The following is a 13925-nucleotide window of genomic DNA, read 5'->3' on the forward strand; positions in this document are numbered from 1 at the left end:
TTCACCATAAGGGTGGTGAGGCACCATGACAGGTTGCCAATAGAAGCTGTGGAGGCTCCAACCCTGGAAGTGTTCAAGCCAGGCTGGATGAGGCCTCGTGCAAGCAGGAACTGAGGAATGTTATCAAAGCATGGAAAGAACATGCAGCCCGTGGAGCACCACAGATTTCATTCTCATTCTTCAGACAGGCAAACAGTAATTATTCATGCATTCACAAAACTAAGATCTAAATCTGCTGCTCTGTAGTGGCAAAGGGAACCTGAAGCAGCTCCATTTGTAACAGAGAACATCTGAGAGATGTTGTGGGGTTTCAACACAAAGGCAGGCAATGGACTGGTACCAGAGTCCACAAAAACAATCAAGTGGTTTGATAACATGTTAAGTAATACCCAGAAAAATCCTTGTGTTGACAAAATGCTTGCACTTTAATATTTACTTTTGCTTTCTAGTACATCTTAAAACTACAATTACGTGTTACACGCTTCATGATTTTCCCACGGAGCAGTCAACTGGCTGGTAGTAATCTATCTAGTATGCTGTGCAGCCTAGTCTATGAATGAACAGACAAAACCTAACTTTTTAGTGTGTGCACACAATGACAGGAATAACATGAAAGAAAAAACTGAAATGTAATGCTAAATCTCAGCTAGCACTAACCACAGCTGACAATCACTTCAGCAATCGGAGGGTCACATGCCGAAGCTACAGAATGCTCACAACTCTGCGTTCACGGTGCTCTAACACACAGTGCTCTAACAGACAGTACCAGAGCACAAAACTAATTGTGAGCCCACTTGCCCTCCATCTGTCAATGCCAACTGGCACCAGATGACATTTTAAATGTCAAGTTGGCGCCTCTAAGCAGCTACTCCAATTAGAAAGGAATACCATGCAATCTGTACAGTCATCGCCTCACAGTGGAAGTGACACAAATAAAATCTTGCTCTTTGTCTTTTTGATGGTACCATTAATATGTTGTTCAGATCAGGTATGCAGACTCTCTAGAAATATGTCATCGCATCTATCTCTAAGAGGAGAAGTTTATACACAGAATTACTTGTTTTTCCATGAGATATACATAACTTTAACAGCCACCTGTGATCATTAATGAGTCTATGTTTCAGCATGCTGTTTAACACTTTTTAAATCTCAGTTGCTTAAGTTTTGGTTATGCAAATTTGCTCTGCAGTTTCAATCAGATATTTCAGATCCTCACTTTCTGTTCTCAGCTGCTATGTAAAATAGCTGCCAACCTTCACTAGGGCCTTTCTACAGCTGTTAATATTCAGTTGCAGTGAATTTATCCATCTGTGTCTATCTGAACTTATTAGCTGCTTCACATATCTAAATTTAGAAAAACAAAGTAAGAAACACACAAAAGAAAAACAAATGGCTCATAAGCTACCACACTGTGAGACTGGAAAAAACCATAACAACATATCGGGCCAGCCCTTCCTCCTCTCAATGTCAGGATATGAGGACTGATCAGCTAAAACAATTTAGCACAATCCAAGCCACGAATTCTCTGTGAATCACGCCTGTGTTAGGATATTGGAGAGTAGCATGGTGCGACTGCTGACAAGTTCAGGCATGTAGTGCTGGCTGGAGCATCCAGTACAATCCCAGCAGAGTGCAGCTATGTAGTAGTTTTAGGCTGTGCCTGGAAAATTTTCCACAGATCTTGAACAGAAAGTAGTAGAATGTAAATAAACTACTATTGGATGTAAAAAAGGAAAATAAGGTCTAAGTAATCCCATTGGACAGATAAAAGTTAGTTTTGTACACTAACTTTCTCTCTTTTCAGCTTCCTTGCTCTGGCAGATACTAACTTGTGCTCCTGCTGGCTTCGCTGACCTTGAATGCATTCTTGTTGTGGTTAAGTACTAACAGCAACTCTCTGCTCTTTCTCTTGTCCCATGAACAGGGGGGAGGAAAGAGGGCAGGGAGGGGGAAGCTATTAGTAACTCCCTGGTTTGTCCAGGGGGGTTCTTGTGCTGTTTATAAATTGTATATATATGTAAATATTGTATATTTTGTACATATTCATTGCATTTCATATTTAAATTGTAGTTTTGCTTCATTTTCTTTCTAACTGATCTGGTCTGGCAATTTTATGTTGGGGGGAATTTTCAACCCACCACAAGCTAACAGGAGTTACCAGCAAGCCTCCACCAGGCTAGGGAACATATGAGGCTTGCTAGGTGCAACCCAGCTCTCTGAAACACAGTCACAAGTCACTAAGCATCCGTTGAAGCAAATGGAGCAGCCCAGAAATGCTTACCTTCACACGTTTTGCTGTCTTTAAGAGCATAACCACTGTAGCATGAGCAACGGTAGCTGCCTAGCTTGTTGAGGCAGAGTTGGTTACAGCCACCATTCTGTACGTGGCATTCATCAATATCTACATCAAAAGAAAGTGTTACAGTCAGCTTTTCACCTCTCTGAAGGTGACAGTGGTATAGGCATTGGGAAGCAGAATGATCGAACACAAAACACTATTACAGCTGCAACATAATGCAGCAACAAAAAGCTGAAAGACTTCATTCAAACCCTTCAAGTATATTAGCTAATACTTCAAGTTCATGTAATAAAAAAAAGACAAAGAATGAGCTGTAACAGCCTCTCCTTCACAACTCTGAGAATGCATACTAAAGAGTATCTTTACATCTTTAGTATGTGGAGGTGAAGAAGTTTGTTTGCAGAAGCAAACTAATTATAATTCATGTATTTTATATCATAACTAACTTTGAAAATTACACTATGACCAGTATGTTCAGGGTGAAAGCTTTAAATAAAACAAGAACAACATATTCTTACTGCTACATAAATCAAGAGAACAAAGAAAGTTCTAAGTTCACAGCTACTGAGCTCTGTGAGCTAAACTGTGCTCTACTGAAGCTAGCAGCAAAAGCCTGCAAAACCTGGGTTCCACCTTCGGTCTGCCCTACCTACTCCTTACCTCCAGCTTGATATGAGACTCTGGAGTTAGATGATGTGTAGAACAGCACATTTCAGGGCATTTTATATGAAAAATAAGGGATATGCTTCAGACTATGCTTCAGACTGCTGAGCTCTCAAAGCTGATTGCATACTGATCAGTCAACTGCCTCAAATGCTCAAATAAGCTCCTTGTGAGTGATCCTATAATCTCCTTTCAATATTTACATCAAAAAGAAAAGCTTGGAGCTCCTGCTGTCTTACTTGCCACAATTCCAGACTGGCTGAATGTAATTTCTGGCAATTACTTAATACTGGCAGGCAGAAAAGCAGTGGCCCTGACAGGAAGCCTTGCAGGCATAAAATAAAAAAAAAGAGACCAGAAAACATAAGGAAGTAAGATAACTTCAGTATTTCATAAAGGAATAGAGAAAGCCCTCTAGGGGCCTGGAACTTCTTGCATAAATAGAATCTGTTTGAATATTCTCTTTGGAGGTGATGGAAATACACACTGGAGTTAAGCAGATATGGAATAAGGTCCTACCAACAAGGAGGCTTTAACAGACTAATTTCATTAGTTTGTGCACCGTCAGAGTCAGACCCCAACCTGCCTGCTGAAAGTCACTATTCCCATTGTAGGGATGCTACAAAGGAAGGTAAGCCAGCTTCTCTGGCCCTGCAGACTGTGAGATGTTCCAACAGGGTTCACAGCAGCAGTTGCTGCAGTTCTACCACAACTCTATTTATGCTGCTCCTTTCAGTGGGGTGGGTCAGAAAGAGCAAGTGCATACGTCTTGCCAAGACCAAGCTGAGATCCACTGAAGTCATATAAAAAATGTCGATGTGAGTGAGCTACCTGATTCACAGAAGGGTAAAAACACAAGTGGTGCATGAACCAGGTTCACTTCTGTGAGTCTTGAATTGCGCAGCACAGTATCAGTGACCATTTGAGAATACAGCAAAACTCAGTACATCTTTGTTACAAGTATGAATGATAATGAAACCAAATTACCTTTTTCACATGTTTTGCCCTGCCAGCCACGCTTGCATTCACAATAGAAGTCCCCCTTGAGATCTTCACATCTGACAGTCCCCTCTTTGTGGCAAGGGTCAGGAGAACACTGGTTTGGCAAATCTAATTTACATAAAGAATAAAAAAATCAAACCAAGACAAAACAATACTCTCAAGTCACTGACAGCCAGGTGCTTCACTCTCATTAAAAGTCAAGAAGCTTAAACACTAATGGGGAATCACTATCAGAAATCCTTGCACCTGGCAAAACTTGAAGCTAATTTTTAGTGCTCACATACCAAACAAGATGTGCCAGGAGTTTTGCAGGGCACAGTAGAATTAATTTCATTCCAAAAGGGAGTCAGCTACCATCCCCATATTTGAAGGACACGCCCTGAAAGAAACAACTCAGAGTAGCTCATATTTAAGAAAGTAAATTCCAGTTTCCCTAGTTATGGAGAAAATAGAAGGCAAGTAGGAACTAGTTAGTTGGATGGGTACTCATTTTCATTACTTTTGGTAGTTGAGCTGAGGATCATACCAGGGCTGACAGATTGGTGGCCAGCAAAGATTTGTCTCTTGAATTGTTAGAGCTGTCCACTTAGGTTTTTCTGCTACACAGAGTGAGAATAAAAAGAAATACCAAAGCGTTAACTGCGTAAGAATAGCAAACCACTAATCCAGTTCACAAACAGCTCAGTGTTGCTATGAGGACAGAGTAAAGTCTGCCACTGATTGCTAAGCCAAGTTTCAATAGCTAGCAATGGATTTTCTCCATAGGAAATCAGCAAAATAGTAACCACCATACTTTGGGGAGGACTGGAGGAACAAACACAAAACTATTATGTAACTGCTCAGTGAATGGAAGTCACCTGCCCAAACTCAACTACCCATCTATCTACAAAACACAAAGGGACTCTCCTTTGTAGAGATAGCTGAAGGATGAGAGATTACCCTTGTCCCCACAAAAAATGATGTGGTAGCCATCATGTAGTAGTAACCTGTTACTTTGGTGTCCTAGGTCAGTGATCTTCAAAACACATAATGTCTTAACTATTTCAACAGCCTTAACCAGGAGCAGAGCAGAAGATCATTCTGTAGACTGCAAAGCTCAACTAGTCAAAGGGCCTTTCTGTTTACAGATCTCCCCACAGTGTGGCTCAGGAGAGACAAGGCACTTCTGCTCTTGGATGAACTTTAGTCACAGTCTGCTCTGCCATGGATGCCACCCTTCTACAGAGAACATCTGAACCTGACCAGAGGCGTAGCAATCCTTAATGAGCACATACTCAAAATGGGACTGACCTTCTACACTGAAGCAGTTAAACAATCAGCCCCACTGTCCTCTGAGATCACCAGAACATGGATTGCACTGGAAAAGGAAGTCCTACAACATGAATTCATACTGTTCAGGCTTCTCTTCTGACAAACATACATGGGAGTCTGTGAGTGCAGGCTGAAGTAAATTCCTTTGATGTCTTATAAAGCATTGAACATCATCTTTGCACTGATTGCCTTAGATTTGAAGATGAGTAATCAGAGACTGGTTGAGGTTGGCAGGCACTTCTGAAGGTCATCTTGATTAATACCCCTGCACAAGCAGGGCCATTGAGAGACAGTTGTCCAGGACCATCTCCAAGGATGGAGACTTCAAAACCTCCCTAGGAAACCCGTGCCAGTGCTTGGTCACCCTCACAGTGAATAAGTGTTTCCTCACAATGAATAAGTCAGGTGGAACCTCGTTTCAGATTGCCCCACTGCCTTCTGGATTTTCAATTTGCTTTTTGGACAGCCATTAAGACTGGTGTTACGTTAATCACAAATATATGAGAAGAACTCAAATGTTGGACAGGATTTGTGTTAGATGAAGAAAAAAGTGGTCAGATTCGTGGGCTGCACCACACACTGAGTTACATGAAGACTGAGGTTTCACACACACAGTGTTGCAGTTTATTCAGATTCCCATGGAATATTAATTTCTTACTTCTTCACACTTACAGCATGAAAGTGTTCAACACTCCTTTCTCTGTTTCATTAAGTTTGGAACATAAAGACCATCTAGTGCAAGTTCAAAAACTGTGATAAACCTACCTGTCCTCTATGCATACATTTAAAATAAAGATTCCACTATTCTTCTGAAGATGACAGAGACCAGAAATCAGCAGATGATTGGCAATGTCTGTCATTAAGTATGGTGGGTTGAATCAAGCGGGACAAAATACATGAAGCAAAGAAAGGAGCTCTATAAAAGTCATAAATGATCACAAATCTCCTCCACAACCGAAAGATTTACATTTTAAGTTGTGCATTTCATCCACCTCTACCAAAACACAGTCATTTCATCTACTCTCGCTTCAGGTTCTCCTCTGTAACCAAAACAACTTCAATTCACAGCTAGATCTATTGCCATGGAGAAGACAAGCATTTATCTGGAGTCTCAGCAAGGTCTTCTACTGTGGACAAGGGAGGAGGAAGCTAGAAGGCTGATCAGGAAGGGAGTGTGACATGGCCAAAGCAATGCCAATTTTCAGTATTTCATCTTGCTTCTCAGAAGCTGTGGGAAAATCTACAGGAATAGCATGGGTACACAATCCTAACAGCCTCATAGAAGGAACCATCCACTCACTGCAAACAAGGCTTGATCATCTTTCACCCTCACCGCTCCAGCTGTGCAGAGCTGGGGCAAAGCCACAGCCAAGGTAGAGGTCAGGCAAAAGAAACGCAAACACAACTACATGGGCTGCCAGAACACCTGCCAGAATACCTCCTGATACATCACTACCCAGCTGACATACTGCTGGAGGTGAAGGACTTGGGGAAGAAGAGGCCAGGTTAAGATGGAAATGAGCCATGACAGAGCAACTCTGGTCAGAATGTTTCTTTTCCTATACAGACTAGAATTTGTGTACAGTAAACAGAATGGTTTGAGTATAGTAAGCCAAGTCTGGTTTTTTTTGAAGCAGCACAGATTAAGCCTCCCAGATATATCAGTGTTTTCAAAGTCACTTGATAAAGCAAAACAAGTGAAAGTAATTATGCATGACTTATCTGGTGTATACTCAACTTCTGATTATTTCCTCCAAACTGGATTCTTTTGTGCCTTGCAGGGCCAGATGGTAATAACACTGCCCATCAGAACAACACACTATTGCTATGCATGATAAATGGCAGGAACAACCACGGGTATTTCTAACGCAGCAAGACTGTGCAAATGGTTTGCTCCTCTTATCCTGAGAGTTTGAGAACACGGAACACAGATTTAATACTCTCCTGGTGGCTTCATAGCTACAAAATGTTGCCAACTTTGTAGAAGGTGCTCCTGATTTAAACCATTGCAACAGAAAATGGAGCTTTGGTTTCTATTCATTTACATTAATTTATTTTTTGATATTCACAAAATGGTGCAAATTAAAACCTCATTGGGAAAATGCTACATTGTGAATGACATTCATTATTAAAAAAAAGCAGACACACACGACTAAAGAAAAATCTGTGTTTTTTAAGTCCACATGTAGCTCCTTTAAAAAATAATAAAAAAAAAAAAAAAAAAAACTGTACAGTTTTCCAAAATCTTGCAGAATTAAGTCCCTAATCCCTCGCTGACATACAGGATCTCTTTTAGAAAATTATGCAGATCTGCAGGCCAAAGTACAGGTATCTGTGTGTAAGGTAAGCATCTATCTGCAAAGCAGTTGTCTTGAACTCTCATTGCAGTAAGTGGAGATCTGGTCAGTACAATAAAGAGAGTCCACAGACTAATCCATCTTTCCTCAGAGCAGACACAGTCTGATGAGTGGAATAGCTCTAGAACCACTGACTGCTGACTGTGGTGGGAATACTGCTCATGGAGGAACCTACACTGGAAACAACTGCATCTACCTCTCTGCATCTGGAGCTGAATCCCACCAGTAACCCTGATCATCATAAAGATCTTATGAAACTAAGAATTCTCAAATACTTTGCTAAGCTGTCTAATCACTGTCACAGTTAACATTTGTACCTTATTTCCAGTATAAACTGGTCTAGTTAATCACCCTCCAGCCCATAGGTTGTGCAATGTCTTTATATGCCAAATTGAAAGAGACTTCAAGTACCTTGTTTTGGGAGGAGAAAGACTGTTAAGAAACAAAATAGAAATGTGTCTTGCAGGCACAAGCCCACAGAGCTACACAGCCTTTTGGCAGCATCTGTGAAAAATTAAGCAGCATACTGGAATTGGCCAAGCACAAAGCCTGTCATTCTTCCAGGAGTTTCAGGCTCCTTCTCCATTACTTCTGCTGTGAATTGACAACAGCTAGCCAAAACTCAACCATTTGAAAATATTTTCATGGGGGAAAATATTATCATTCTATTTCCAAACCACTGCATCAACAATGGACAAAAATCAATTATTCAGCTTTCACTTTTTCAGATTTTTTCATCACCACTATTTAGACTTGCACTTCTAAAACAAAACACTCATTAGCTGTTTGGAGCAAGTGTTCCCAGCTGATGCCACCATTTTCAGCAGCAACTCCTGCCTCTTTACTGTGTTCCACACATGAGCAAAAGGAAGCATTCAGCTTTATAACCCATTTTGAACTAGCTGGCATACCACAGCCAATGCAGGTAACACAGGTCAAATAATTTACAGGTCAGAGGACTCTTAAAATCCCTAAGTGATACTGCTGCATTATATGAGGGCAAATCTTCACACTGCAATTTTTAACCTTGGAATTCACTCTTCGAAAAAGATTGCTGTAATACAGTTTATAAACGTGAAAGGTCAACTAAACCCTGATCCTGCTTGCACTGGTATGAACACGTGACTAATCAGTCTTGACCACAATAAGAGACTGATCCACAGGGGTAAAAATGAAAATAAATCTACATACATGTGATTTTCTCTGAAGACATTTAGAATATTTCTACAGCCTTATACATTTAGCATTGCTAAGCTTCAAGAGGACACTGGGAAGGTATTAGAAGAGTTCATTAAATTCTTATCTGAAGTGTTAGTGATGAACAAATACCCTGCACTCTCTACACGTACCAGCCTGATTTCCAAATCAATTTGAATTTGTAAAGACTGCAATATTTAAAGAACAGTCACATGATGCATGAAACTGATCTCCTTAGTGTAAAGAAGTCTGACACAAGCCTGTATTTGACTTTAAGCTTTTTTTAAGGTTCCTTAACAAGGGTGAGCCAAAGTTAGCATTCAAGAGAAAAGAAAATGAAAAGCCAAGCATAGTGTACAACCTTATAGTAAATCCTATTTCTTGTCCCTCTTGCTTTTCAGATTGTTCAGACTTTGGGAAATTGGTGGGAAAGAAATGTCTTGCATCATAAAAGACCAAAGCACTGAAATACGACAGTGAGTTGGCAATAGTTTATAAAAGAGTAAAGGTCTTATTTTGCTGCTCAGATAGTACAAGTGATGTGGAATCTCAAGTCTAGAGAATAGGAAGACCAGTACTAAAATACTATCAAAAATGAAGATGGCTGAGCTGTTCCCCCTCCTTCAAGTAGAATGACAGAGCATTTAACCACAATAAACAAAACAGAAATGCTTACTATGAACGCATGTAAGGAAATCTGGACTTCTTGTATAAGGTGACCCATATTTCTGAATACAAGCTGAAGAACAGAAAATGAAATTGTTGTTATTATAATGATGACACGGCAGCTAGTCAAAGCATGTAAAATGATACCTGGCCAGCTGATTCATTAAGCAAGGCTTTGGAAGCTGGATGCAAAAACTATGCAATATTTTAATCTCCCAAACGCCTTAACATTTTTTAGCTCTGAGGTACAGTAGAGTTATAAACCATCCAAAAAGGATGATCACTTAACCAGATGCCACTATGATTCTACAAAGCATGTTAGTAGTTATTCAAATTTTAACTACTAAATCTCTTTAAAAATCTAAAAAGCACAGTTTTCTCAAACTGCTGGCAATGGTGATCTTAAGTACTATATATTAAACACAAATAGAAAACTATATGATGCAGTCAATAGACTAAGTCAGTGGTTCAATCAGTAAATAGCTAAGTTACTAAAAAATTAATAGCTAAGTTAATTAAAACCAGAAAAAGGTGGAAGATCTCAGCTTATTTACTAATGCTGCAAGCTACAAATATAAATGCAACAGAAATGTTTTAACATGCAGAAAACATATAAAAGATCTCTGTGTGCAATAATAATAAACACACCTCAAAATCACATAAGGAACATACAGTCTATCTTAAAAGTTAGCAATCAGGTTTCCATCACTTTCCATAGCAGAGACTTCAGCTGTGACAAGCCCAAGTGTTAGGCACCACATACCAGCACTGCCACAAAGAGAAAGTAAAAGCTGCAACTCACCCAAGTATTTCGGGTAAAAATATTCCTGTAGGAGGAAAAAAAAACAAAAACAAAGATTTATTGAATGATATTTCCTTCTGTTGTCATACTACTTACGAGCTGCAGTTAGTTTGTTTGTCTTGCATGGTAGTTGTTTTTAACAGGGTCCAAACAGCAACATCCTAATTTCTTTTTACACAGAGCCAGAAGAAGCACAGTATGATCCACACATTTTGTCTTTTGAAAAGGAAAGAAACATTAACTCCAGTCTCAAGGTATTTTTTGACAAGCTGGCAGTGGCTGAGCATGAAGCCACTTACTTGCTATACAACAGGTAAAGGTGGTGATGATGGCATGAGGTAGTGGAAGGAAAAGGGATCTAGAGACAAAACTCCAGAGGGAAAGTACAGAATCATTCAGTCACTCAGAGCCTCCCCAGAGGCCCACTGCAGATGCAAAACACAGGCATGACCCTAACAGCACAACCACTAAAATGAAAGTGCACCTTTTGCTCTTACCACAAGCACCCTACAGCTCTAACAGCACCCACTGTCATACTGCCCATTCCATCACACTGGGGAGATGGGTCTGCTCAAAGAACGGAATAATGAAAATTCATAAGTGTGGGGGAAATTGACATTCATTAACCTAAAACGAAACTGCAAAAGGCATTTCCACTCTTCTGGTGATATATGGCCATGTGTTACTGTCCCCTACCTTGCGTCAACAACGTGCAGGCATATAGCAAGAGTAACTGTTTGCTGATGTGATTTGGATCTAACTTCACATGTTAGAAAAATATTCAGCCTGGGGAGACCTTACCACTCACATGATCACTTGCACCAACACAGGGGAACAGCAGGAAAATGCAACTGTGCTGCATAGAAGGGTGGGAGATTGGCCTAAGCTGATCATTAAACCACATTCTTAAAATACAATAAAAGACCACAGATTCATGGCCAGGAAAAAGCATTTCTTTTCAACTTCACTTCATATTGGATTTAATGATGTTTAAGTAATTAGTTCAAGTGCTGTTAAAATTTTAACTGGGGCATGCAATGAGGGAAAACTTGCGGATTTAATCAGCACTTAATATTTTTTTGTTAAAATAAATAATTTCTCATCCGATTATGAAAGTATATGCATATAGTTGTCGCATACAGTATAATTCTTTTTCATACAACATGAGCAATTTTCATATAAATATCTACAGTGAGATTGGAACAGTATGTATCCCACAGCCTACAAAATTAATTTGGACTATGCAATATGCAAGGTAAGAAATTATTTTATCTTCTGTTAGTACAGATGCTTGGCTAAGTTCACGCATATATACAGGCATGTACATACAATAGAGGCAGGCACGCATTGTGACTCAGTTTGACCTGGGCTGTTGAATGCAATCAATTGCATGGCTGTCATTCATCAGAAAAATCAATTGCTTCTGCTAAATATTCTCCAGCTATTCAAACTTACATTCAGCCTAAATCATGGGAGCATCAATAAAGAAGCAGAAATAGCTTACACTTACCGTAATTTTCAATTCTGACATGAGGGTAATAAGTTTGGCATCTTTTATCTCTTCAGGGTAATAGAGTGAGGAGCTCTGCACTCTAGCTCTTTCATATATATATATATATTTTTAAGTTTAGTTGTACACAAGTCAAAAAAAATACAATCTAAACAGTGTGAGTACCCAAATGAATGCCCAGCTATGCTATAAGCACAAACTGAACTTTATCCAACACTGAGAGAGAAAAAGATAGCAGAATGTCATGAAATACACCATTCTGCCCCCACTCCCCATTCCGCCCCAATTATTTGCCCTTTATTCAATATATGTCACAAGAATGTGCAGATGTATTTAACCAGTAACAGAAAAATCCTGAGACTGGCAAGAACAACTTTTTGTGCACTCACAGGACAAGAAATAGAAACTTTTCATATTCAGGGCAGCCAACCTAATTGTTTCAAGTCAGCGATGGCAAAGCATAAAACTTCATTTTCGCCTTGACCTCTGATAAATTAATTGACTGCTAGAAAAGTTTACTTTTGAATGAAAGATTAAAGTAACTAGTTATTTTCACTGCACAAATAACCTTCCAAATGCAAACCAACTGTACATTGATTCAATGCCAGCTGAACAGCAGAAATGTGAAACTCCAAGACACTGTACTACCACAAGCTTAATTTCATTAAGTGATTTAAACAGGAGGTTATTAACAGAAATTTAACTCTTCTTTCTCCATCTTCCTCATTTGCTATGTTACACAAAACTACTCGCTGATCAGTAGCACTACTCCAGGTCAACAGGACCTGGAGTCTAAAATAAAGCAAAGTGATGGCAGGTTCTAACCTTACCCATTCTTGTATGATGAACTTTTTGGGTTTCTCCATAATCGATTTTCCTTATAAGAGGCTTCTGGAAGTGCAATGACAACGTATTTCAACTCAGCCAAAAGTCAGACAGAAATACATTGAGACATACATTATTTCCCATGTAAGCATTCAACTCCACAATGCCTTTTCAGTCTTCTGTGCTGTACTAAGTCTTACTGACCCCCAGATGTCAGGGAGAATGAAAACATTATACAGGGTCAGGTCCCTGTTAAAACCCTGAGACTCATCTTCTCTCCAGCAGAAGTCTTCAATTGTATTTTCAGGATCCACAAAAACACCAAGAAAAAAGCTTTGATGCCTATCAAGAAGGAGTTAGCAATGACTCTGTTACTATTTTGCTGACTTCTCACCTTCAGTTTCCAGGTCATCAAACATCTCACCATCCCGAAAGCCAATCACAGAGAGTATTCACATCAAACATCTCACCGTCCAGAAAGTCAATCACAGAGAGTATTCACAGGATCAAATTGCAGGAGGTTATTTAACTGTGACCATCATGGTAGCAAAAGTCAACACAGAATTATAGTAAGCATTAATTTTCAGCTTGAACTCTGGCAAAAGAAGTCAACATTTAAATGTTGTCAGCCCCACCCCTTTGAATTTGCTTTCCTAATTACTGCTGAAAGCAGGATAAACAAACTTTTTTATTTTAAAAGTTATAAACAAATACATTGCACATAAACATCCTCTGGACAGGCTGCTGTATAGGCACTGACGTCACCAAGCTTTCTAACCAATCTGTCCAAAACTAACATCCTAGTGCGTGCAAGAGGAAGACAATACCTTGCAGAAGCATGAACCTCCTCAACAGACCAACTTTAATGAAAGTAGTTTCAGCAGGTTCAACCTCTGTGTCTGCTCCTACCAAGAAAACTTAAATATATTTCCACCCATCCTTTCTGTGACTCAACACATCTTCTGTTTGTCTGATTCAACTTCAGTAGCCCAGGGCTTGGGACCAGGAGATCCATTGTCTGCAGACTGGTATGTAGTACAAGCTACACACCACATGTTATGCGCCACCATTAGTTTAACTCAGCAGAGATCTCAAGTAAAGTAGTGCCTCACATCTACAGGTCTCCACCCTTCCTCCAGTGAAGTGGAAAACATGGCATAAAGCCAGTCCCTCCAAGTAGGTCCTGGTATGCTTGTTTCAACCCAGTTCAAGAGAAGTGCAGAAGCACCTACTTGGGTTCCCTGCCAAAGGAAACCTACAATGTGACTAGGGTCATCATCTATTTTAGACTCT

The 13925-nt window shown here is 39.7% G+C and overlaps 1 protein-coding gene across 2 annotated transcripts in view; it reads right to left on the reverse strand.

Annotated features, from left to right (window-relative positions):
* GAS6 (growth arrest specific 6) overlaps positions 1 to 13925 on the reverse strand; it is a 43190-nt gene that overhangs the window by 18202 nt on the left and 11063 nt on the right. For both annotated transcript variants that reach the window (XM_054382584.1, XM_054382574.1), the window contains exons 3-6: positions 10298 to 10322; positions 9506 to 9568; positions 3950 to 4072; positions 2282 to 2401 (exon numbers count right to left, since the gene is read on the reverse strand). In XM_054382584.1, coding sequence (XP_054238559.1) covers positions 2282 to 2401; positions 3950 to 4072; positions 9506 to 9568; positions 10298 to 10322 — 331 coding nt within the window. The remainder of the gene's footprint in view (positions 1 to 2281; positions 2402 to 3949; positions 4073 to 9505; positions 9569 to 10297; positions 10323 to 13925) is intronic.

Source organism: Indicator indicator, chromosome 1, assembly GCF_027791375.1.
Source record: "Indicator indicator isolate 239-I01 chromosome 1, UM_Iind_1.1, whole genome shotgun sequence".
Classification (NCBI taxonomy): domain Eukaryota; kingdom Metazoa; phylum Chordata; class Aves; order Piciformes; family Indicatoridae; genus Indicator; species Indicator indicator.